The following is a 28,000-nucleotide window of genomic DNA, read 5'->3' on the forward strand; positions in this document are numbered from 1 at the left end:
GGAGCACGCATTACTTTCCCAACATGGCCAGAAAAGTTTAATATTTCTAACAAAGTTTTTCCTTCACCTGAAACAAAATTTGACTCTCTGAAGCTTTCACCCACTGATTCTAGTTCCATCCCTTATGGCTATTTATCATTCAATAAAATACTTCTTAAGCACTAACTATGGGCCCAGACACTTTTTTTTTTTTTTTTAAAGGCAGAATCTCACTGTGTCACCCAGGCTGGAGTGCAGTGGCGTGATTTCAGCTCACTGCAACCTCGGCCTCCTGGGTTCACGCCATTCTCCAGCCACAGCCTCCCCAGTAGCTGGGATTACAGGCGCCCGCCACCACGCCCGGCTAATTTTTTAGTAGAGACGGGGTTTCACTGTGCTAGCCAGGATGCTCTCAATCTCCTGACCTCGTGATCCGCCCACTTCAGCTTCCCAAAGTGCTGGGATTACAAGCGTGAGCCACTGCACCCAGCCAGGCCCAGGCACTTTTGTTGGCATAAAGGCTAAGGTAGTAGTGAACAAAGTAGAAAAAAAATCCCTTCCCTCATGTAACCTTTATCCTGGTAAGGGTAGAGGGACAGGAAACAAGAATAAGGAGTAAAATACATAGTATGTTAATAGTGATGTGTTAAAGAGAAAAAAATAAACAAAAATCAACAAGGGTAGGAGACAGGAAGTGTTGAGATTGTGTGGAACATATAAGTAAGTCCCTTTCCCGCATAGATGAGCTTTTAACTATTTAGACATTGTTATATGCTGCTTGAGATACCATGAAGAATAACATCCCTAGCTTGTTCAAATGTTCCTAACATATATATTTTTGAGATGCCTTATCTCCCTGGTCAATCTTTTTTTTTTTTTTTTTTTGAGATAGAGTCTCACTCTGTTGTACCCAGGCTGGAGTGCAGTGGCACGATCTTGGCTCACTGCAACCTCCGCCTCCCGGGTTCAAGCGATTCTCCTGCCTCAGCCTCCCGAGTAGCTGGGATTATAGGTACCCGCCACCATGTCCAGCTAATTTTTTGTATTTTTAGTAGAGATGGGGTTTCACCGTGTTGGTCAGGCTGGTCTCGAACTCCTGATCTCAGGTAATCCACCTGTCTCAGCCTCCCAAAGTGCTGGAATTATAGGCATGAGCCACCACGCCTGGCCTCCCTGGTCACTCTTGAACGTGTTTCAGCTCATCATGATGGAGCATCATGTCCAGAATTCAGTTTCATATTCCTGGGACACTATGAGAGATACTGAGTAACACTCTTGGTAGATGCAGACTAAAAGTGTGTAAGCTTCTTTAGCATGTACATCATGCTACAGACTCAACTAAGATTTAACAAAACCACCTAAAGTATTTCAAATAGGATTTAACAAAATCACCCAGACAACTATCAAAGCCACATATTTCTCCCATTGTACAGTGCAACTGATATTTTACAGCCAAGTAAACTATCCTGTAGGTATTTGTGTAAATATATTCCTGGTCTATTGAGATCTTTGGGGATCTTGATTCTATTGTGTAACATATTTTACATCCCTTTCAACATCATGTTAATCACAATTTGATAAACATGCTTCAATGGAATTTAGATGTTCTGTATTTAGTGTAATTCTATTTTAAAAGGTTATTGGTTAGTCCGATAAGAATTTCCCTTGAAGAACCCATACTGGCTTTGAGAAATCACTATTTCTTTTAAGAAATATTCATAAAGTATTCTTTGATAATGTCCTAGAATCTTATTTAGGATTTATTTCAAAAACATCAACTGTAGAATTATCCTTGTGTTTTTAATATCACAACTACACTTTTCTGTTTTCCATATTCTCATACCACTTGGGTTCTCCTTCAAAATACCAATAGCAATTGATCAAATCTACAAGTTATTTCAATATCCTAGAATTCATTATTTCTGAATCAGAATACTATAATTTGCTTACATGTTCTACTATAATTGTTTACCTCTTTTTGTGTTCTATTCCTCTTTTTTGTTTGGCCAAAACTTAGCAGAAATTCAATATGTAATGCCCAAAATGGTATGAAAGGTGTCATAAAAAGCAGTATATTTCATAATAAGACACTCTCAAAACAAACTATTTAGATTTGATTGGAGAGCCCTTGTTGGGGGGTAGGCAGGGGCAGCAGCAGGGAGGCGTGTCTCTTAGTGATGGGGCAGAGTGCTTCCTTCTCTTTATAATTCTTTATTCATTCATTATTCAAAAAAACATTTATTGAATGGCTACTATGCCCTATGCATGTGAAAGAATTGATGAACAAATTCTACAAATAAGTTTCCAGTCTATCCACGAAGAAAACAATAAGCACAATAAATCTGAAATGATATAGTATGTTATAAATTATTAAGTGCGACTGGGGAAAAAATGAGCAAGAGGAAGGAATCCAAATTATGGGAGGTAAAATGGCAGCAGGCTGAAATCTGAAATAGATTGATCATTAGTAATACTGAAGCAAAAACTTAGAGGAGAGGGAGTTGGTTGTTTTAGATATATGGCTAAATACATTCCAGGCAGAAGACACCATCAAACTCAAATCCCTAAGGTAGAAGTTCCTGCTTTCAGGGAGCAACAATCAGCCCACTGTGGGTAGAACACAGTAAATATGGACTAAAGACAAGGTTGAAAGCAGAGAGGGTGGTTAGGAAAGTTCTTTTCATATTCCAGGCAACTGATGATAGATAAAAGAGTGATGACAACCAAACTGATAAGAAATGGTCAACTTCTGGATATTTTTCTAAAGAAATCCACCAAGATTTCCTGATAGAGTAGATGTAATGACTGACAGAAAGACCGGAATCAAAGATGGTATCAAGCTTTTGGTCAGTGCAACTGTAAAGATAGAATTATCATTAGTGAGAAAGAGGAAGACAGCAGATGAAATAGGCTTGGTGGGATAAAGCCCAGGAGTTTGTATTAGGCTATTTGATATCCAAGTATGATGGTAAGTTGACAGTTAACTTCACATGTCTAAAATTCAGAGCCTGACCAACATGGAGAAATCCCATCTCTACTAAAAATACAAAATTAGCCGGGCATGGTGGCGCATGCCTGTAATCCCAGCTACTCTGGAGAATCGCTTGAACCCAGGGGGCAGAGGCTGCAGTGAGCTGAGATTGCAACATTGCACTCCAGCCAGGGCAACAAGAGCAAAACTCTATTTCAAAAAATAAAAATAGTAATAATAAGATAAAATTCAGAAGTGAGGTCTAGAATGGATACATACATTTTGGGGTGCCTGGAATATAGGTGGTAACAATGATGTTAATAAATACTATGATATCACAAAACAATGAGTGTAGGTTTTAACGTGTCCTCCAAAGTTCACATCTTGGAAACATAATCCTCAATGCAACAGTGTTGGGAGGTGGAATCTAATAAGAGGTGATTAGATCATAAGGCCTCATGAATGATTTAATGTTATCATGGGAGTGAGTTTGTTATAAGAATAGGCTTGTTATAAAAGCAAATTTGGTCCCCTCTTGCTCTATCAGGCTCCTTGCCCTTCCACCTTCAGCCATGATAACACAGCTAGAAGACCCTCACCAAATGTGGTGCTCTCAACCTTGGACTTCTCAGCTTCCGGAACTGTAAGAAATAAATTTCCTTTCATTATAAGTTGCCCAGTCTGTGGTATTTTTTTTGTGTTGTTACAGCAACACAAAATGTCCAATGACTGAAGACAATATGAGGGAATGAGGGGGAATGCCACAAAACTAACAAATGACACTGAGGTTAAATATCAGTAAGAAGAAGAAAATAAAGAGTATGGTATGGCAAACTATAATAACAAGAGGTATAAATCAACTGTGTCAAATGCTGCTGAGAAGTCAAGTAAGGTGAGGACTGAGAATCCACCTTTGAATTTGGCAAAGTGGTAGTGACCCTCAAAATAATTGTTTTAGGCTGGGCGCAGTGGCTTGCGCCTGTAATCCCAGCACTTTGGGAGGCCGAGGTGGGCAGACTGCGTGAGGTCAGGAGTTCAAGACCAGCCTGGCTAACATGGTTAAACCCTATTTCTACTAAAAATACAAAAATTAGCTGGGGGTGGTGGCGCAAACCTGTAGTCCCAGCTACTCGGGAGGCTGAGGTAGGAGAATCATTTGAGCCCAGGAGGCAGAGGCTGCAGTGAGCCAAGGTCACACCACTGTACTCCAGCCTGGGAGACAGAGCAAGACTGTCTCCAAAAAAAAAAAAAAAATTTGTTTCAGAGGGATGATGAAGGGATGAATGGAATTTGAAACAAGGATTGTATACAACTTTTTAAAATTTCACTGTCAAGGACAGCAAATACGGAGGACTACTAGGTAAAGGGGAACTAACAGGTATATAATGAATTCTCTGGTTTCCAAACATGGTCCTCCTAATTTTACCTCAATAATTCGGATAATTGCTCTGGCTAATACCGTAGCTCCTTTTGACAGTTTTTATTTCAGTATGGGGAATCCAAAATGGCCAGGGTACAATCTCAGCTTCTACCTCTATAGACCATAATTGTGTTCCCTCAGAGAACTTTCCTATCTTGGGCATCAGGACTCTCAAATCCCCTAGCCCAAGGGCATACTAATGAGAAGTAAAAATTCCTCCAGTGGGTTATTTGGTTAAATAATTACAGAGGCCACTCCAACGTAAATACTTTATTCCTGGAACTATGCATTCTTGGAGATAAAATAATAAACTGTCAGTTTAAGGCATATATCCTAACTTCAATATTGTCTACTAGCTGGTGCCATAATGGAGCCTACTGATCATCTACTGTCCTATACAGCCAGTTGCCTTTGAATAATGAAAACTATGGTAATACCAGTGAATTCGAAGGCACAGAGCATTGTCATACATCCCTTGCCATAAAATGTGTCTTTTAGCTGGGCTTGGTGGCTCATACCTGTAATTCCAGCACTTTGCAAGGCCAAGGCGGGTGAATCACCTGAGGTCAGGAGTTTATGACCAGTCTGGCCAAAATAGTGAAACCCCATCTCTATTAAGAATAGAAAAATCAGCCGGGTGTGGTGGCATACACCTCTAGTCCCAGCAACTTGGGAGGCTGAAGCACAAGAATCGCTTGAACCCGGGAAGCAGAGGTTGCAGTGAGCCAAGATCACACCACTGCACTCCAGTCTGGGCAACAGAGCGAGACTCTGTCTTAAACTGAAAAGAAAATGTGTCTTTCAGTCTGTTTCTCTCGGAAAACCATGACGAGGCCACCTCCCTACCTCCCAGTCCTACCCACAAGGTTGAGATCAAGGTTGAGCAAGTGCATCCAAGGAGGCAATTTTCTGCAATATCATAGGGATATATAAGTCATTTTGTAAATCTAAGAATGGTGATATTGGTAAAAGTACAATAGACAAATCCATACCTAAAATATTTGAACTATTGTAAAAAAGAAATTGATGCCTCCTCCATGATGGAAGAGGCCTACTGTAATCAACCTGACACTAAGAGACTAGTTGGTTTCCTCAGGAGAATGAAGCTTTGTTTGGGATTTTGAACTGGCCTCTTCTGTCAACAGGCTGATTCAACAGTGCCAGTAGCCCAGTTGCCAGATAAGTTTTGGTGAAGGAAAGTAAATTTTGTTCAAAAGTTTGGAAGGAAAAATTGGAAAATTAGTGGCAGGACACCTGTGCGGTGTAGAAGCTATACCTGTTGCCATAGCCACTTTGTTCATGAGCCCATTAAGCAAGCCCTCAGATAGCTGTGAAATAGGCAAGATCCATACCATGGGTCATTTTGTTCACAGAATGGGCTTTGTGTGTATCTCTTCCAAAAGGTCCATCCGCCGACCTACCCCTTGACCTCCGTGCCACCAATCTTCTGCCAACCTCCCCACAGACCTCCCTGCCACCAATCTTCCAACTTTTCTTTCCAAGTTTTTGATATACTGAAAAATGCCTCCTTTGATGCACTCCCTCAACATTGATCTCAACCTTCACTACTTTCTTTGGAGTGGGAGTGGGAGGTAGAGAGGTGGATTAGTCAGTGTTTTTCTGGAGAAACAGAACCAACAGGATGTATGCATGTATGTATGTATTTTTAGGAATTGGTTCACATGATTGTGGAGGCTGGGAAGTCCAAATCTACAGTATGGTCCAGTAGGCTAGAAACTCAGGAGAACTAATGGTATAGCTTCAGTCCAAATGCCAGCAGGTGGAAACCCAGGAAAGTAAATTTTCTAGTTCTAGTGTGAAGTCTGGCAGGCTAGAGACCCAGGAGAACTGATGGTGCAGGTTAAATCTGAAGGCAGTTTTCTGGAGAATTCCCTCTTGCTCACAGAGGCCATTCTTTGTATTATATTCAGGCCTTCAATAGACTAAATGAGGTTCATCTCCATTCTGGAGGACAATGTGCTTTATCCAAAGCTCACTGATTTAAATGTTAACCTCATCCAAAAACACATAACAAGTTGACACATAAAATTAACCAACAGAGGGGGCTACTGTCCCTATAACTCAGTTTATTTTCACAGTGTCATCCCCTCCAGGTGGGACTTAGTTCATCAGGGAAGTTCTGGTCTTGTGGTATATACAGATCATAGAAGAACTACATTTTTCTTTTCTCAGGACACCAATTTTCTCTCTCTTGATACGATGCAAGTCATACAGCTGCTGATGGCTGTCCCGACCTGTTGGGTTTGTCATCAATTCTATTATAGATGCTATCCTTGAGATTTTGGCTATGCCTTCCTATTTGTTTTGTTTATTTTGATGGGGGATTTGTGGAAATAAAATATCCACCACTGCCGCAGCCTCTTCCCAGTAGTACTAGCTTTTTAAATAGAAAACAGCTGTCAACAGAAATCGCATAGCCTTAGGTGTCTACATGTGGTTCTTGTCATGCTTGTCAGGGATTCCATATACCATGTCTGTCTGCTACAAACATATTCATAATCTTTGGTTCACTGAGTCATCTCCTCAAACCATTAATATTTCCTGTCCATAGCACTGCCCATTTTCTATTGATGTGTCTTTTTATATGACAATTTGTAAGTGATCTTAAAATCTTCTGGATATTAGTCCTTTACCTTCTTTATGTGTTGTAAATACCTTTTCCTGGATAGTCATTTGACTTTTAACTCTTTTTATATATCTGTTATTATACAGATGTTTAAAGTTCTATTAACATTTTTTCATATCTGGCTCTGTATTTTCATCTCTTGCTTAAGTATACTTCCTAGAGATGCTCCAAAGTTATAAACAAAGTAATCTTGTAATTTCTTGTAATACTTTAAAAATTTTCATTGTTTCATTAAACCTCGAATCTAGGCCAAGCACGGTGGCTTGCACCTGTAATCCAAATACTTTCTAAGGTCAAGGCAGGAGGATCACTTGAGACCAGAAGTTCAAAACTAGCCTGGGCAATGTAGCAAGACCTCATCTCTACAAAAAATTTGAAAAATTAGCCAGGCATGGTAGCACATGCCTGTAGTCTCAGCTCCTAAGGAGACTGAGGTAGAAGGTAGCTTGAGCCCAGGAAGTCGAGGATACAGTGAGCCATGATTGTGCCACAGCACTCCAGCCTGGGAAACAGAGCATGACTCCATGTCATTAAAAAAAAAAAAAAAAAAATCTCTATATGGATTTTGCTTTAATGTACCATACTATATTAGGTAGTCAGACAATGAATATTGTTTAATGATTCAAGAAATGTATTTGTTCACTTATTCTTCACAGTCTGCTATGTATATAGTCTAGTCCTCCATCAAAAACTTAACAACATGAAAGGAACTCCACTACTTTATCCTAAGATGCAGTGTCAAGAGACTAACAATATGCAAAGTTCTATGGAATCTAGATCTACAGTAACCTAGGAATCAAATGCTACGAACCTAAAGCAAGATTGCTATTTTGAGAAAGTATAGACAAACCTATTTTTGATCAATGTAGTGGAGAACACAGCAGAATCAGGACTTCGATGAGGATCAAATGAATGTACAGGTCATTAAAAAATAGCAGTATAAAAATTTCCAAGATTAAAAATCTTTGCAATCATAAAACTAATAGTTCTACTAACTCCATGGAAAAAAATCTGGGTACAATTAAAATCAGCTTGAAAGACAAATAATTTTAGCTGAAACAAGTTTATGAAGAGATGTTCATGGAACCTTTGTGTGTGGAATCTATAAACAGCAACAAAATGCAGGCCTAAAAAAGACCTGTATTCACAATTTGAAAAATAATTCTTTGTTCAATGTGAGACTATACTGTTTGATTGCAGAATTTTTCATATTCTTAACCACAATTGGAAATGAATGAATTAACATATACATTTCGCATATACATACAAATATCCTGAAGATGGGGTAAGGGGTGTTTCAGATAGCCAAAGAAAATGATTCCTTGTAATAATAATAAACATACAGTACTGAACATGTTTTAGGTGCTATTTTAATGTTGTATCCTATTTCTTTCTCACAACGTATCTATGAATATGATCCTGTCATTATGCCTATTTTATGGATAATGAAATTGAGGCATAGACAGGTCAAATAGCATGCCTATGGTCACACAGCTAGAGGATGAGAGGATTTGAACAAAAGCAGTTTGGTAACAGATTCCATGTTCCTAATCCCTAGGATATACTCTAAATAATGGTAGAGTTGGCCGGGCACAGTGGCTCACGCCTGTAATCCCAACATTTTGGGAGGCCAAGGCAGGCAGATCACGAGGTCAGGAGTTCAAGACCAGCCTGGCCAACATGGTGAAACCTCATCTCTACTGAAGATACAAAAAATTAGCCAGGCATTGTGGTGCGCACCTGTAATACCAGCTACTCGGGAGGCTGAGGCAGGAGAATTGCTTGAACCCGGGAGGTGGAGATTGCAGTGAGCTGAGACTGAGCCATTGCACTCCAGCCTGGGTGATGGGGCAAGACTCTACCTCTAAATAAATAAATAAATAAATAAAGGTAGGGTTGTGTTGGGGAGAAAAAATATGTTTCTTTTATCCAACTTATGTTCTTGGCTGAGACACTGTAAAAAATGCAGATTAGCAAAAGATAAGCAAGCAAATTTATTTAATGTAAGTTTTACATGACAAGGGAGCCTTCATAAAGAAATGAGGACCCAAAAAAATGGTTACATGTAAGGTTTGATGAAAAACAGAAAGTCACAGGAAAATGTGGTAAGACAAAAGAGTATGAGCTAAGCATAGTAAACTGGGGGACACTTAGCATGGCTGTTCATTCAGATTCATCTTGGTGTTCCTCTGTCTTTTGAGATAAGGACGTTCCTTTCCTCTGGTATAAGGAAGCCACCTCTCATATGAGGATCTTATAATCTGTTTTAGGGGAGAAGGTCACAGAGTCATTCTCGCACCTGCCATTTTTCAAATTCCTTCAACTATATTTTGGGAGGAGTATGTCCTGAACGCCATCAGTTGTTATCATCTTTTTACAAAAGGTGGTAATGTGAGTGAATATACTGCTTTATAAAATGGGAGAAGATGGAAAGGGCTTTAAGACTAAGGTTGAAAACTTTAGAGATCAAAATGCCATATTCCTGAAGCAAAAAGAAAAGTCAAAGAGCATCAGTTTCTTGTAAAATAATTTTGAATGAGAATAAAATGCACTAGTAGGGAGAGACTGAAGTCAGATAGGCTAAACACACAGAATCAAGGAAGTTTATGTTGTGTTTGGGAAATGTGACCAGGCAATTAAAGAAATAACTTAATGGTAAGAGAAAATAGAAGTAGAAAGTATAACTGTAGGGATGGAAGAAAATGATTTTCCTTCTACCTAAGTTCTCGTTTGAGACCCCTGTAACAAAAGACAGATTAACAAGGGAAAAACAAGTAAGTTAATTAACATGTGTATCACACATATAATAAATACGTGGGACCACCTGGAAGTGAGTAGCTCAAAGAGGTGGCTTAGAACTCCAGTTTATATAGCATCTTCAGCAAAGAACAACAACTATTTAAATAAGTGATAACGGAAAGGAAAGGACTTGCGTCCCAAGGGGCAGCAAATTGTAGGAAGGCAAATATGTGGAAAACTAATGGAAGATGAAGGCTAGTTGTTAAAATGTGTTACGTAGCTTCCTCTGGAGCTATCTCCAGGCTCATTAGGGACTCAAGTTGTATCCAGTGATTAGCTTTTATCCTTTTTTGGCAGAGAGGGGAGAATGAATACCTTTGTAAATGTATGTACTGCTTTTAGCGGGAGATAAGAGAGCTTTTCTTGTAACTGCTTTTTCCGAACTGCCTTCAGTTTGAAATAATCCTTATGCCCAAATTGCTTATTTTGGCATGGCACATTTTGCAACCCTTTATAATCTACTCAACACATTCTTATTTCTCTGCTTCTGAAACCATGCCTCAAAGAGTTAAAGAAACCAATGATAAACAGAAATTCTTGAGTTTGCAGGATGGCAGATTAAAAAAGAAACAACTTAATGAAACTCCCTCTGCTTATGAGATAAAAGAACTAGCTGAAATTAGTTGGAACCAATGTGGTTGACTGGAGTCTGCACAGAACGAGCTTGCTGATGTCACAGTCTGAAATTCCACTGCATGTTTCATACGATCCCAGAATTGCACATGCAACTTACAGCATGAAGTGATAACTGCTCAAGGACTTTGCAGATCTCCCCTTTCCTTTCACCAATCACCTATTAATCTCAGAATTACCCCTCCCCCATCACTTTCTAAAAATACTGCTTTGAAGCCAGCCTGGAAGACAGATTTTAGCTTGACACTCCCGTCTCCTTGTGAGTCAACTTGCAATATAAAGCTTTTCTTTTCTCAAAAACCCAATGTCATAGTATTGACTTCTAGCATAAGGCAACAAGCCCCTTTTATTCAATAACACTCCAAACTTCACTTCTCTTTAATTTGCTTGGAATACTGAAATTCTGTTTTTCTTCTTGAAGATACAAACAACTCCCCCTGATAAAACCCATCACTGAAAAGGCATGCTCTTGTCAATACTATTCAACTATGGAAAATAAATACTGATAAGGTGATAATCATACAATATAGTATTTTATATATACTAAATTATATATATACATATTAAGTTCTATTTTTTTCAATATCCAAGTAACTCTTATATTTTTGTCTCTAAAAATCTAAAAGAAAGAATCTTCTGAAGTCCCTAAAGCTCTACTGCAAGAATTTCTAGCCGTTTGAGAATTATTTGCAGCTAAGGGACTCTTGAAGGTATTCTGTCAGGCAGGAAATGTAACACTAATCACAGTATAAAATTGAGTTTTACTGCTAAGTAACATAAATGACAATCCTATATTTTAAGAGATATTGTATGATATGTCTCTCAAAATATGTGACCTTGTGCACATGCACTAATGTCAGAGGTGTTTGAAACAGAGCAACTCCATTTTGAATAGGGGCTGGGTAAACTAAGGCTCAGTTCTGCCGGGAGGCATTTCCAGTAGATTAGGCAATCTAAGTCACAGGATGAGATAGGAGGTCAGCACAAGATACAGGTGATAAAGACCATGCTGATGAAACAGCCTTCAGTAAAGAAGTTGGCTAAACCCACCAAAACCAAGACAGTGATCAGAGTGACCTCTGGTCATCCTCGCTGCTATACTCCCACCAGTGCTATGACAATTTACCTATGCCATGGCAACGTCAGTAAGTTACTCTATATGGTCTAAAAAGGGGAGGCATGAATAATCCACTCCTTGTTTAGCATCTAGTCAAGAAATAACCATAAAAATGGGCAACCGGCAGCCCTTGGGGACTGCTCTGCCTATGGAGTAGCCATTCTTTTACTCCTTTACTTTCTTAATAAATTTGCTTTCACTCTACTCTATGGACTTGCCTCAAATTCTTTCTTGTGTGAGATCCAAGAACCCTCTCTTGGGATCTGAATTGGGACCTCTTTCTGGTAATACTAATATGATAAAATTAAAAGTGTGTATTAGTAAATTACCTAACTATTGCTTATTTATTCATACATACATATTTGCACATAAGTAAACGGCACCACTTTATTATGAATAGTGTGGTAGTACCAAGTGGTTAAGATAGAATTAGTAGCTAGCACTAGACTTTCCTTGAAGATATAGACAATGCTTAGTGGGTGTGAAGTAACTTTTTACCTCTAATTGCCATTCAGAGAAGGAAAGAACAACCTGGGTAACACCGAAATGGGAATGCAGATTTGGTCCTTTGGCCTTTCCTTCATAAATATGTTTTCTGAGTTTCTTTAACTGCCTGAGGACAAGGGGCTTGAATACATGATGTTTAAAAACAGTGTTTTTCAAACTTGTCTGCACATTGGATTCAACAGGGAAACTTGAAAAAATACTTAGGCCTGTATCCCACTCCAAAGGTTATAATTTAATTCGTCTGGGGTGTGACCTAACCTTTGGAATTTTTATAAGACCACCAGGTGCTTCTAATATGCAAACAAGTTTGGGGACCACATTTTAAGGTAATTTTCAGTTCTATGTCTGTGATTAGGAAAAGTATCCGGAGACATTCCAAATCTAAAACAGAATCACTATTAGGGATTTAAAAGCAAAACAAAATAAAAAACCAGGGAAAATCAAAGGACATATGTCATTATAAAACACGGCAGAATTTTTAAAATTATGACAAATTGGGCAATTTGTTAGCAATTATGGCAATACTGAACTTCCCTACTGTCTATATGTAAAAAAGAGGTGTTCTATCATTCGTCTTTGTGGTTTTGTTACAAGAAAGGGGCCCTGATCCAGACTCCAAGAGAGGGTTCTTGGATCTCGCACAAGAAAGAATTCAGGGCAAATCCACAGTGCAAAGTGTAAGCAAGTTTTTTAAGAAAGTAAATTTCTAATTTTTCCTAAATTAGAAAAATATAATTTTAGTAGTCATGTGGTCCTCAGTTTATAAGTAAGCCATAAAAGAATGGCTACTCCATAGACAGAGTAGCCCCGAGGGGTGCTGGTTGCCCATTTTTATGGTTGTTTCTTGATGATATGCTAAACTAGGGGTGCATTATTCATGCTTCCCCTTTTTAGACCGTATAGGGTAACTTGCTGATGTCGCCATGGTATTTGTAAACTGTCATGGCACTGGTGCAAGTGTAGTAGTGAAGACAACCAGAGATCCCTCTTGTGGCCACCTTGGTTTTGGTGGGTTTTGGCCGACTCCTCTACCACAACCTGTTTTATCAGCAAGGTCTTTAAGACCTGTGTTTTGTACTGACCTATGTCATCTTGTGACTTAGAATGCCTTAACCATCTGGAAATGCAGCCCGGTAGGTTTCAGCCTCATTTTACCCGGCTCCTATTTAAGATGGAGTTGCTCTGGTTCACACGCCTCTGACAGTTTTACTGATGTGTTTCAAGTGCATATATGAATGTATAGCCAGGGGTAAGAGAAAGAAGCATTATAGATTTTTAGTATCCTCCTGTTGCTGTTCACTAGGGGTACATATCTTAAGACTAGGAATCTGTAGAGCTATAACTTTAAAGAACTAATTTTTAACCACCTTTCAATTAAAGTTAGTACAATGACTTTGCATAATACATACATAAAATAATTAGTGAAGATGGTTCTTAATTTAAAGGACGTTAAACAGCTTGTAGACATCTGGTAACAAGCTGAAATGGGTCATTCAAAATTTATCTAACTAAATTAAGGGGGAAAATTGTTTCTCCTCCCAGGTTGGCATGTCACAAGATAACTAAACCGACTTAGTAGGCTTGCCTGGGAATCCTTAGCTGTCAGTGGTGAATATGCAAAGGGCCAGCAAATTAAATCAACCTGCCAAACTGTCAATTTCAAGCCTCATGACTGCATGAAAATAGCATCACTGGAAGAAATCAAGCATTGCCTTCTTTTGGGTTTCCTGGCACCTATTCAAATACTCATGCAGTTGTGGCTAATTTTGCATGCAAATTTCAGTCAATAAGCTCAGAACAAGACCTCCCAAGATATTTCAAAGGATCTGACAGTATTTTTTCTGAATACCAAATCGACAGTAGTTGAAATTCAATCTCCATTTGCTAGTGCTTTACATATGCACAGTGTCCCCACCACAGAGCTAAGTTAATGAGAGCCTTACCTGCTTTCACTCACATCCTCCCAGCCGTCCTTGCTGAGGTTCTCAAACACATTGCTCATAACCTTGATGGAGTGATTGAGAACAGTGTGGTGACGACCCACAGAGCAATTTTTCTTGGCAGCTTTAAATTTAACCTTGGTCATAGTTGTCTTACAATCATATCGTCCAGATCTCACTTTCGTGGTAGCCGTCTCGGATTTAGCTTTGTCTGCTGACTGGTGTGATTTCTCCATTGGGTTGATCAGCTCTTCATTTTCATTTCTCAATGCATTAGCTTCTGCCACTTGTCTCTTCAGGAAAGTGACTTCTCTCTCCAGCTCACTGATTTTTACTTGAAGTTTAGTATTTTCTTTTTCTACATCTTTACTCCCCTTTATTACCTGTTCTAGCTCTTTTTCTCTGGTCTCAGTATCTTCTTGTTGCTGTTTTAAGAGGGATTTCAGAAAATCATTTTCTTTCATTAATTTTTTATTCCCTTCTTTTAATTTTCTCGACCTTTTCTCAAAAGATTTCAGCCGATTTTCCAACTCAATGACCTAAAGAGAAAAGTTTATTCTTTCAAGAATCCAAAACCATAATCTACTATACTTTATTATCATTTCTAACTTATGAAATAAAAATTACATTTAGCACAAGGACAAAACAAATCTAAAGTACTTAATTTCTAGATAATTCTAAGGCGGTATAGATGAATACATTCAAAAATGCAATAATATATCTGTTGAATAAAGGACAGATGGTAAAAGAAGGTAAAATTCTACACAGTGACAGAACTAAGTATGCTAATAAACTGCAGTGTCTTCTGAGATCATAAGTGCCGTGGCTATATATTCTATTCATTGTGGAAAAAATATTACAGAGAAAAATAACATACACAAAAAGGCAAAAAGTAGACACATAAACTGTATTAATAAATAAACTTTTTTCAATATTCAACAATCACATGAAAAAGGAATAACAATACAAAGTAATCTACTGAGGCTGCTTTTTTCCTAAATTAGAAAAATGTAATTTTAGTAGTCATGTGGTCCTCAGTTTATGCGATAAAGGAACAGTTTACCAAAATAATAAAGTCTAGCAATTTTAAATTACAATGATTTCAAGATTGCATATAAATTAAAATTTTACCATTTATTTCAATAAACAATGCTTGTGTTGTAGGACATAGCAATGATAACACACACTTCCTAATCTTAAGGAATTTCAAAATCATTTGGAAAGACAGACATTTGCATAAATAAACCTAATAAAGGATATAATCTAAGTGTCATAAGTGTGGACAATTAATTCTAATTCTTAAGTTCAAATATTTCATGGAGGAGTTGACTTACATTTAGATCTTATTAATAATAAGCATTATTGTTTGTAAAGTACATTCTACTATTTATAAAATAGTTTCAAAAACACGATCAACATGATCGCTTCTGGCCATCTCAAAACATGAGGTATGTGGAACTAACAATTATCTTTCCAGACAGGAAAAAGAGGTTCTGAAAACTTAAATTTCACAGAGGTAAACCTTTCTGGGATTGAACTGGGATCCAAATTCAGGATTTTGTGCCCCTCCCACTATTCAACAAGGCATATGAGAAAGAAGAATTACTCAGATATGTATGGAAAATGAACAAAGATTTGGATTCAAGAAAAAACTGGAGACAAGCAAAACAATCTAAATGACTGAAAAAGTATATGAACTCATTTTTACTTGTAAAACAAAATTCTTCAGAAAAACATGTTTGATACACTGACAACTCCAATGATCTGACTACTTTTGTCCCTCACAAAATTCATTATGTTGAAACCTGATCACTAGTGTGATGGCATGATGAGGTGGAGCCTTTGGAAGGTGATTGGATCATGAGGGTGGGGCCCTCATGAATGGGATTAGTGGTATTAAAAGAGACCTCAAGGTGAGGACACAGCAAGAAGGCACCATCTACAAACCAGAAACAGAGAGATCTTACAAGACACTGAATCTTGGATCCTGGACAGTTGGATCTTGGACAAGTTTCTATTGTTTATAATCCTCTCAGTTTTAGTATTTTTTATAGCCAACTGAAGAGACTAAGACAATAACCAATGATTCAAAATAATAATATTCCAGAAATATACAAGATAATACATATTCTTAACACTTTCCAGTTTACGAAACTTTATTTATAATAGTGAAGATGTAAATTGTTTCCTAAACATGAGTTTCAGTCATGTCTGATTTACATATCCTTCTATATTATCTTTTTTTTTTTTTTAACGTTCAACCCCTTTCATTTAAATCAACATTAATTTACTAAGTGACTATACTATCCTGGGGCATGGGTATTTCTCAACACAGTATGAAGAATCTCACCTAATTTCAATCACTTCTATTCCATGGTATGATATATTAACCTACTATTGGACATATGTCCTTAAAGGACCTACTCATGACCTGGAATAAAGGTATTTGAAAAATTTTGTCTCAAACTATTGTAGACTTCTGCATATTTCTGTGAAAGAGATTGTATTGTTCCTTCTCAATGTAAACACTTTACTGGGGAGCTGATTAATGTGACAAAAAATACAGTGTTCAAGAAAAAAATCTATGCCAGAATCCTTTTCACTTTTTCCAAATCACTCTACTTCTAAATTTTATTGAAGGATTTTTAATCACTGCCCAAATCAGTATACTTTTCATAAATATATTTTAAAATACTTTTGCATATTAGATTCCAAAGGGGAGTGAGTAAAATATACTGTATTCTTTAAATACATATTTGATGCAAGTAAACAATTACACTTTCTTTGAGTCAAGATCTCACTTTATTGCCCAGGCTGGAGTGCAGTGGCCCGATCATGGTTCACTTCAGCCTTGACCTCCTGGGCTCAAGTGATCCTCCCACCTTAGCCTACAAAGGAGCTGGGACCAGAGGCATGTACCATCACACCGGGCTAACTTTTTATTTTTTGTAGAGACAGGGTCTCATTGTGTTGCCTTGACTGGTCCACACTTTTTTTTAAAAAGTGACTTTGGTGATACAAAAATGTTAATAAGAAGCAGTGTGTTTTAGGGGAAATATAATTTTGAATCAGGTCTATATCTCACTTCCAACTCTACTTGCTTTAGTTGGTAAAATATTAAAGGTATTTTACCTTTAGTTTCCTCATCTGTGAAATAAGGATAGTAATACCTATACCTTACAGTTTTGTTGGGAGTATTAAATGTGATCATAAACCATAATTCCTGACAGACAGTAAGTAGTAAACAATTTACTATCATTATCATTATTACTGTTTCTATTATCATTCACCTTAACATCTACCAAATAAAACTGCTGTAACTAAAATATAATTACTTGTGATGAATATTCTGAATTAGCCATTAAATCAGCTGTATATTTCAATTCAATTAAAATATGTTACAAATAAATATAACTAATAAACATCTTAAATTTAAGATTCCAATTCTGGAAATTAGCATTTTTTTTCTTTTGACTAAAATCCACTTAAGTTTGGGGACAACTCATTAACATTTTACTATGCTGGGGCTCAGAATACAACACACCAAAATATGCCACTTTGGCTTGCCAAGTACCTTGAATTGAAGGTCACTGGAAGTGCCTCAGAAGCAAGATCTCCTGCCCTCCTGTCACCCGCCCCATTTTCTCCCATAAAGTAAGTCACATCAAACATAACTCCTCTTCTCTAAGGCAGGTCATACAAACTAGAACTCTTCTCCCCAAAAGCAAGCCGTAAAACCAAGAAAGGTAACTTTCTCCCTTCTCAGTTCTCCCTTGAAGACTTTCATTCCAGAGGGGTCCTGTCCCATACCCGGGAAGGAAGGAAGTCTACACAGAGGGCAAGAAGAATCTGCGCAGATAGGCCTTGCTTGGTTTGCCCCTCCTTAGCCTATTACCATAGACATACCCTTTTGTATAGATACATTTCTACATGGCTATCCTTTCTTTATTGAACCTAAGCGCATAAATAGACAGTTTTCTCTGGGTCTTTGTTTTTGAAGCCTCGTGTGGCACATAAAACTTTGATTAAATAAATGTTATGTATTTCTCGTGTTAAACTGCCTTTTATTATAGGAGTGTCAACTGTGGCCCTTATGATAGATGAGGAAAGATGCCACAACTTTCCACCTCTATATACATACCAATTGAAGATGTCTGTGGTTTTAAGGTCTGTTAACTGCATAATGTGAATGTATGTTTAATCATGAGAACTGTTCAAAATTATTTGAGTTTAAAATGGAGGACAAATAACAAAACAAAGACACTACTTCTAAACATTTTGAAAAGGGAAAATCCATAGCACTTATTAAAGTGTTATTCAAGGTATACTCAAAAATTGTTAAACTGATTTTAATCCTTCAAAAATAGAAAAGTAAATTTTAATACATATTTGAGAATGAAAGTCTGGGGAACTGTTAAAAGTATTCAATTTGTGGATTATAATTCAGCTCAAGCCCACGTTTTCTTATAGTATTGAACATTTAAAATAATACACCAAATAGATGGCTCTTTTCAGGCCAGGTGCGGTGGCTCATGCCTGTAATCCCAGCACTTTGAGAGGCTGAGACAGGTGGATTACTTGAACCCAGGAGTTCAAGACCAGCCTGGCCAACATGGTGAAACCCCACCTCTACAAAAAACACAAAAATTACCCAGGCATGGTGGCACACGCCTGTAGTCCCAGTTACTTGGGAGACTGAGGCACGAGAATTGCTTGAACCTGGGAGGCGGAGGTTGCAGTGAGCCAGCATTGCCCACTGCACTCCATCCTGGGCGACAGAGCAAGACCCTGTCCCCCCCCCCCCCCCCAAAAAAAGAGGCTCTTTCCAAAACTGAAATAAAATACCTGACATTATGAAGCTATGAAGAGTGTAGTTTGCTAGGTTTGCCATAACAAAGTATAACAGAGTAGGTGACTTAAACAACAGAAATTTATTTTCTCACATTCCTGGAGTCTAGAAGTCCAAGATCAAGGTGTCAGCAGGGTTGGTTTCTTCTGAGGCCTTTCTCCTTGGCTTGTAAATGGCTATCTTTTCCCTGTGTCTTCACATGGACTTCCCTCTGTATTTGTCTGTATTCTAATTTCCTTTTTTTAAATAAAGACACCAGTCATGTTGAATTAGGGCTGACCCTAATAGCCTTATTTTAACTTAATTACCTCTTTAAGGACCCTATCTCCAAATGAATGTAAACATTCTGAGATAATCCAGCTTAGGACTCTTAATATATATAAATGTGGGGGGTAGATCACAATTCTGCCAATAACAATGTGAAATGTTAATATATTATTTTTAAAATAATCTGCTCATATGTTTCATTTCTACTGTATACAAATATTGTTTTCACCTTATTACTGTTTTTTAAATTTATTTTGAGTGAGTTTCATATATAACCTTTTAAAATAATGAAACTCAAACATGAGGAATTAACTTGTGATTGATAAAACTACATTAGGTAAATATAAAAAATAGTATACTAATGAAAATAATTTATATTGGTTGTTCAGGTCTTAAAATGGATGTCTGGATCTACTATTGTAGCATTCATTTATGGCAGATGGAATGAAATATGGCTTTCTTTAGGGTTTCTACCCTAAGGCAAGAAAAAGTAGCATAGTATTACATATCCATAGATACAAAAATCATATAAAACCTGGCAAATAAAAATATTATTCTGAAAAAAAGATGATAAGCTAGTGTGAACTGTATGACATCCTACCTGGTAGTGCATAGATTAATTCAATTAATCATTTTACCTAAAGACAAATAAATGTAAGCATTTCTAGTTCTCTGTGTTACTATGTTAACTTGATATGTGTCATTCAGTAATAATGAGATGACAGCCTTTGTGACCTGACAAGCTGTTAGAAGTATGAACAATCACATCATCTGCTGTAAATCACTAGATTTCCTACAAGTCAATTCAGAGATGTAACGAAATATAAGCAACTATGTTAATATTTTTGTTTATATATTTGTACATTTTCAGAGTTATCTAAGTATTAAGGTTTTGTAAAAAACTAAAATCAATCTAATGCAGCCAAATGACAATCACTTACAAGAACAAACTATTTAAAGATTATTTTCTTTATAACAAAGTGTTAATAATTAGATCGACTTAACTGAACTTGATAACAATGTATTTACTTATAAAAATACAAATTAAGTATAAAATTATAAAAGTAAATGTTAATATTTTAAAACGGTATTTTACTATTAATGATAGACATGTTATAACATGACTATAAGGTTTACATGGATGGTCTTACTAAAACATAAAAAGCTGTACTAAATTATATTGGTATAATTTTTTATCTAAAATGAGATGAGCCATGTACATTTTCATGTTTAACATTAAAACTATAAACATATTACCATTTTACTGAGGTAAAGCTATAACTATGCTCAGTGTTTTAGTTCAAATATTACAAATCTCTATATTTGTGGAAGTATAGCAGTCTTATTAAAATATATTTTAAACTTAAACTAAGTTATAACTAACAAGCACATATAGTCTACATTTCTACAATTTCTATTTTTTTCATTTTCTCCATTTCACCTTTTGAAAATAATTTTAATCTACGTCAATGGAAGCACAAGTGTTTACACATTTATTTCACTAACATTGATTTTTTTTTTTTACCCCATTTTGGCAAGCCAATGATTTTGAATTATGAATTTAAATTAAGGATTCACACAAGGTTTACATTCATAAGCCCTCGTTTTAAAATATAATCCTTTACGTTAAAATTCAGATTTAACTTGTTCAGCTCAATATCTTAAAGATTAGACTACCTTCTGCAATGTCTGCTCCAACATTTCTTTTCCATTCTTCTCTGGAGTACTCCTCTTGACCTCATCATCTTCACCAGATCTAAAGAGCTGTTCTGGTAGAGAATAAATAATATATTATGATACCACGTGTGCTGCTGAAATACTGTCCTGTCATTTTAAGGAAAAGCGTTCTATGGTTTTTCAATTGTGAATAATCTAGGGTATTTTCTTGTCAAGTATTTGACCAGTAACTAAACAATGACCCTTTTCAAGATTTTTAGTCACACAATTAAGTATCTTTGTAGTGTCACTTTTTTTTTTTTTTTTTTTTTTTTTTGCAGTGTAAGATTTTTCAAAAGTACAATAGATCTTCAGGTTAACAATGCTACACTTTTATTCCTATTTTCATTCTTTTGTAGACTATTCCCCCTTTGCCTTAAAAGCAGAATTCATTGCCTTTTTATCTACACAGTCACTACTAGTTTTGTTCTCTGGATCTTGTTCCCTGCCAGGAGGATCACAGTGATTGCTGAACAAAGCAAACAGTAACAGAATTAGGGTGGACTGAAATCGTAACACCCCCTACCACAACCTTTTTTTCAAGTGAAAGATCATGCACTGGGCAAGGTAAACCATACAAATAACTCTTCTAGAAATACTGTGACTTCATAACAAATAGAAAACTAGGTATATGGGTGAGGTTATAGCTACAAATCATTCCTACACTAGCTATACATTTGACTACCAAAACCTTTTCAACCAAGCCAAAACCTACAAGTAACTTAACAACCTTAAAGAAAAAATGAAATAATAAAACTTCAGTTAATACTAAAACCAAAATATATCAAATCCTATAAATAACTTTTTTCTGCAATCTTTTACTTTGTATTCTTCTTTAGATAAATTACTATGACAAATTTTACTAACATTTTCTTAGTGAATTACTTTTGGAATATAACATTTCTTAAGGAATAAAAGGGGGACAAAAAAGAATATATAAAACTAAAAGGATATATATCTGTGTTAGCCTGAGATGATTTTGCTTTAAAGTATGCTTGGCTGCTGTAGGTCAGTATAAAATTTTGATTTCTCAACAAAGGAAAAAGAAAAGAATATTATTCTCTGTAGAGTAGAAATCCTCCTGGTATAAACAGTGACTAACAAGTTTGTTAGAGTGAATTAGGCATTTCTTTTGTCTTTGAAAAATGACATACCCAATTAAAACTTCTGTACTTATGAAATAAACAGAACACTATCCTAAGGATAATAAAAGCTAGGATAGGTAGAATTTGTCACCTGGGGAATAAGTACCTTTACCTTGATAATAATCTATCAGTTCCCAAGTTTCTTCTTCTAGTCCCCTAACACCATGGTGCTGAATTCATTTACAACAATCTTTCAGCAATATAGAAATAATATGCAAATACAATTCATCCTTTGTAGTCATTTAAATATCTGATATACTTCTGAGTGAAATATTTAATCTTAAAAATAATAGTTCTATATTCAAACAGCATGGGATGCCAACAATAGCTAAATACTTCCAATAAAATAAATGGTGAAGACTGATTTAAAAATGAATCTGTCTGCTGCTTATTTGCTCCTGGATGTGTGCAAGGTCCACTGGTGGATTGTCTAACCATGTTCACCTGTACTTATCTGCTGAAGTTTGTTTCTTCCCTTCACAGGTTTATACAGAACGCTCAAGAAGCTAAGCTCATGCCATGGAAAGAAATGAGGATCCAATTTTCTGGCCCTTGATTCTCTTTCTCTTCAAGGATCTCAGGATTTGGGAAATAAACCAAGAAGACCTAGTTAGAGATACACACTCCTATTTCTTTCCTATGGTAGATATGTGAGCATATGCTTCACTTTACTGGAGATTTAATTTCAATACTTTAGTTTTAAATGCTTTACATTCATTCTAATTTATATTCTTTCTCAGGAGTTCCTTCTCTCCATTTTTTCTTTTTTGCATTAACTTTTAATTTTGCTTACTCATAGTTATTTAAGCTTATTATATTCTATTTTCTACATTTTTTCTTTTAATCTTCTTGGCTTAAATAATATAAAGTTTTCTGCAATCTTTTACTTTGTATTCTTCTTTTAGACTCTTTCTTTTAATTAACAAATGATTTTAAAAATCTATTATCATTGTTTTTTCCCTGATCTTAATATGAAGCTTTGTACACAAACTTTCTTAAAGGTCTGTTCGTGATTATATCAATTTGAGAGATTTAGAAAGGAAAATAGTTATCAACTTATTGTATTGGCAATTTCCTAAAGAATACTGCTATTTTTATTTCACTTTTAGGAAAAGAAAATGAGAATCATAGTGGGTAGGTTTTACTTCAGAAGGTACTTGTGATACGATAAGAAACATATACAGTCGTTTCTGTTGCAGGGACCTTCCTGGGATACCTAAATCCAACCATGTTCACGTCCCTGATGTAGCATTTGCATATAACCTATGCACATCCTCCTGTATACTTTAAATAATCTCTATATTACTTAGAATAACTAATACAAAGTAAATGCTACATAAATATTGTTATACCATATTGTTTAGAGAATAACAAGATAAGTCTATACATGTTCAATACAGATACAATTCTTTTTCAAATATTTTAGATCTGCAGTTGGCTGAATCCAGGGATGTGGAACCCATGGATACAGAGGGCCCACTGTATTTGGATTTTGTCCCCAACTCCTGAAACATAGTTTCAAAAACCTTTGGAATTTCTTGAGTAATAGGAGCATCCTTTGTTATTACAAGCAAAGCATAACAAGCTCCTTTCAACCATATCAGAGTTTATGCTTAATAAGATGATTCCCGGTGAGCCCCTAGATAGGTTCAAGATGAGGACTGGCTGCAAGAGGAGGCAACCGTGTGATTACATGGTTTTAACATCCAGCCCCACCACCAGGTCTCTGCAGAGGGAAGAGGAAATGGAGATTGAATTGAATCACCAACAGCCAATGATTGAATCAATGATGGCTACTTAATGGAAGCTCCATAAAAAACTCTATGGAGTTTGGAGAAATTCCAAGTTGGTAAACACATTGAGGTGCTGAAGATGGCATGCTCAGAAAGGACATGGAAGCTTCTTGTTCCTTCCTCCATACCATGAACTATGCAACTCTTCTATTTGGCTGTTTCTGAATAGTATCCTTTATAATAAACAAGCAATAGTAAATGGAAAACTTTTCTGAGCCATTCTAGCAAACTAACAAATCTGACGAAGGACTCCTGGGAGCCCCCAATTTAAACTCGGTTGGTCAGAAATACAGGTGGAAATGTGGGACTTGTGATTGGGATCTAAAATGGGGGCAGTCTTGTGGGACAGAGTCCTTAATCTGTAGGGTCTGCACTAATTCTAAGTAGTTACAATTGAACTGACTTGCCCAACTGGAGTTTGGAGAAGCAAAGAGTTGGTTGTTGGGTGGAAGAAAAAACCTGTATAATTGGTGTCAGAAGTATTGTGAGTAAAAATAACTCTGAACACTGTTTCAGATAAGCGAATTGGGGATAAATAGGCAATAAATCAGCAAGACCTGCCATGAAAAAGTTTTTGGTTTTTGTGTTAATTAAAAATCATTGCCTTAGGCAAGATAAAGTCAGATCAGCCAACTATAATTAGAATCCATCTCCTCTGGAAGTAACCATAAGCCAGTGAAAACTCAACTCCCATTTCTGATGAATGAAATGGCAAGAAATAAATCTTGTTTCTGATGAGTAGGAGAGAATTTCATTCATTTGATATGACTGTTACACTTGGCACCTCTTTCTGGAGACCTAGACCATCTCCTTTGAGTTTACCTGGGCAGGAGGCCTGGGAAGAATCTATTCAATCAGTAAAAGTTCAAAGACAAGTAGTCCATTTTTGTTATCAGCCACAAATATTCTAAAAAGGAAGTTACCGGGACAATGTAAGTATCTTTTTCTAGGACGAGAGGTAGGAAAACAGAGGGATAAGTAGGTTTTGTGGTGTTTTTTTTTTCATTTTATTTACTGTAAATTATACCCAATAAATAGGCTTCCTTGCCTTAAAAATAAAATGTCTTTAAGCTGGGGACTTGCTGGACTCGATCCTATTAGCTCACTGGATGAATCAGGGGAATTTGAACCTGCTGTCTTTAATTCCTCTAGCTAGCTTGAAAGCCATGTGTAACACCCCCTTTTTATTTTATGCTATTCCTTAAGCCCATACTTTTAAAATATTTTAGACTGTTTATTTTCTATTTCCGAGTGCTTCATTATATTTTAATTTCTATCGTTATATTTAAATGAATTAGTTTTGTGAAGTTTAACACTGTAATTGTGTTTCTGATTTCATATAAATTTCATGTTACAAGCTGGGCACGGTGGCTCACGCCTGTAATCCCAGCAGTTTGGGAGGCCAAGGCAGGCGGATCATGAGGTCAGGAGATCGAGACCATTCTGGTTAACACAGTGAAACCCTGTCTCTACTGAAAATACAAAAGAATTAGCCAGGCATGGTGGCGGTCGCCTGTAGTCCCAGCTACTCGGGAGGCTGAGGCAGGAGAATGGTGTGAACCCAGGAGGCGGAACTTGCAGTGGCCCGAGATCACCCCACAGCCCTCCAGCATGGGCGACAGAGCAAGACTCTGTCCCCCCACCCAAAAAGAAAAGAAAGAAAATTTCATGTTACGAATTACTTCTTGCAATTAACTTTTGTTTCAATTTACTTTAATATTTCCTCTATATTCTTAATACTCCTTTGGCTTGTTTTAAAAATAATTTTTTAATTTTAAAATTCCCATTTTTTTTTTAAGACAGGGTCCTGCTGTATCACCCAGGCTGGAGTGCAGTGACACGATCTCGGATCACTGTAACCTCCACCTCCAGGGTTCAAGTGATCCTCCAGCCTCAGCACCCCAAGTAGCTGGGGGTACAGGTGTGTACCACCACACCCAACTTTTTTTTTTTTTCCGGTAGAGACAGGGTTGCCCAGGCTGGTCTCAAATTCCTGGATTCAAACAATTCACCTGCCTCAACCTCTCAAAATTTTGGGATTACAGTGTGAGCCACCAGTGCCATGTTGGTAACAACTACAAAGAAGCATGACTTTAAGCATAACAGAAGCAACCAAAAACTGTATAAATCATTTATATAGATATATTTGTGTGTGTATATACATATACAATGCATATGTTTTATATATTATACATATATTTATATATGTTGAGGGTACAAAAAAAGAGAACAGAAAAAAGCTTTATATAGAGGTCACACCCCAGTTCTATTGTTAAAAATGAGGAGGTGTTTTCTACATGGAACCGACAAGAAAGGAATACAGTACTGTGCACACTGGTCCAGAGGTATTAAACGCTAAAGCACTTTGGGGTTTTATTTTGCTGATTTTTCAGTTCCAGGGAGGAAAAAATAATGCTAAACATATGAAAGATAAGGCTAATGAGGTAGGCAGGGGCTAGTTTTCAGTGGAATAAAGGAATTTGGGCTTTATTTTGTTATTAGCAGGAAGTCACTAAATAAGAGAATAATATAAGATCAGAAATATTAACATAACAAGAGTAGGGCTGGAAGGAATGCCCTTATGCTAGATTGGATAGCAATTATAAGTAGCATAAAATGAAACTGCAGTCTGACCTTCCTTTCTTTATAAAATATACTGCATGGGTTTAGAACAGTTTTTGTTATTCTCCTTAAATGTTTAGGTACTAGGTATATGCTCAATAGATTAATGACTGTGCATTAAATTATGGTCACAAAGAATTAGTTAATATTAATCATTCCAAGAAGTAAATATTTCAACATTTTTACTGCTGTTGAAAAGTTTTTGGCTTTATTGGAGAAAACCTGAATATGCCTAAAAGGTTTTCCTTTTTGTTCCCAATATGTTCCCTTGATTTGGCTCTAAGTTAAAGTAAGATGACCATTTCTGAAGGCTTGATTTTTTGGTCATGTTCTTTTTGGTATGTATCCAACACAATCTATTCTCAATAGTAAGTACATTTGAGTTACTTGCCAGAAATCTGGAACTTAAATTGTATGCTGCCCAGCTATTATGAGAGTCTGTACTTTTTTAAATTAACATTTAATAAGGACAATCTGAAATTTGCAGTCCATTTACTCCATTCTAGATGCTTTATTTCTGGATTGGGTCAGACTACCTAGAAAACCATATGCTCGTAACATACACTAACAGCTCCAGCATACTTTTGCCCACTGGCCTATGATTTTATATCATACTATGGTAGATTATTACTCAGCAAATGCTTACTTCTTTCATGGATACCTTCATGGATGGAGTACAGATCCCTGCTCCATTAATGTTGAGTTTGGCCATGTGACTTGCTTGGACTAGGGAAACATGGGTACAAATGACAGCATACTTGTTATGAGCCTAGAACTTAAGAAATTGTATGCTTCTGATCACCCCTTGGAAATTTCCAATATTCGCCTTGAAAAGAACACGGTCAGGTAGTCACTGCCCCTTCAGCCTGGAACTGGGATTAAGAAATATGGAGCAGACCTAAATCCAATATTGCCTCAAGGTGAAGCACTCCAGCCAACCAACAGACCTGCAGCCTGCAGCACAGTTATCCCAGCTGATAGACTCATGAGCAAGAACTAAATGTTTGTTACTGCATGCTAGTGAGATTTTGTGGTTGTTTATTCTGCAGCAAAAGCTGATGGGATACAGAAATTGGTAATTTTAAGTGGGGTGCTGCTATGATAAAAAGCTAAATTATGTGGCATTGATTTTGGGACTGGGTGGAAGGCAGCAAAATATATGTTACAGGATGCTGAGAAAATGGCGACCCATGTTATGTCGTTACAAAACATTTAGAAAACTGCCACCTGGCATAACCTGGAAGGCAAAAAATGTATCTAATAACCTAATAAATTTTACACTGAGTGAGGAGATGTCAGCGCAGAATGCTGATAGTATGAGTTTGGTTATTGCTGGCTGCACTTGACTAGCTACTCTAAGAAAGATTCGAGCTCAGAAAGGCACTGGCCATTGAAATATGGGAAGTGTATAAGTTCCAGTACTTTCAGAGTTGGAAAATGAAATTGCTTGTCACCATATCAAAGGAGTGGACACTGAATCACTGGCAGCATAAAGACCAAATCTCAGATGTTGACATTAAAACATGGCTCAGGATTTGGCTGTCATGCCTGTTGCTAATAATTTGTGAAAGGAATAATGCAAGGCCTGGTAGACT

The 28,000-nt window shown here is 36.7% G+C and overlaps 1 protein-coding gene across 3 annotated transcripts in view; it reads right to left on the reverse strand.

The window, feature by feature from the left end:
• The window catches only part of CNTLN (centlein), a 369,548-nt gene that overhangs the window by 99,932 nt on the left and 241,616 nt on the right, over positions 1–28,000 (reverse strand). For all 3 annotated transcript variants that reach the window (XM_025360690.1, XM_025360691.1, XM_025360689.1), the window contains exons 14-15: positions 20,807–20,898; positions 14,017–14,552 (exon numbers count right to left, since the gene is read on the reverse strand). In XM_025360690.1, coding sequence (XP_025216475.1) covers positions 14,017–14,552; positions 20,807–20,898 — 628 coding nt within the window. The remainder of the gene's footprint in view (positions 1–14,016; positions 14,553–20,806; positions 20,899–28,000) is intronic.

Source organism: Theropithecus gelada, chromosome 15, assembly GCF_003255815.1.
Source record: "Theropithecus gelada isolate Dixy chromosome 15, Tgel_1.0, whole genome shotgun sequence".
NCBI classification, from domain to species: domain Eukaryota; kingdom Metazoa; phylum Chordata; class Mammalia; order Primates; family Cercopithecidae; genus Theropithecus; species Theropithecus gelada.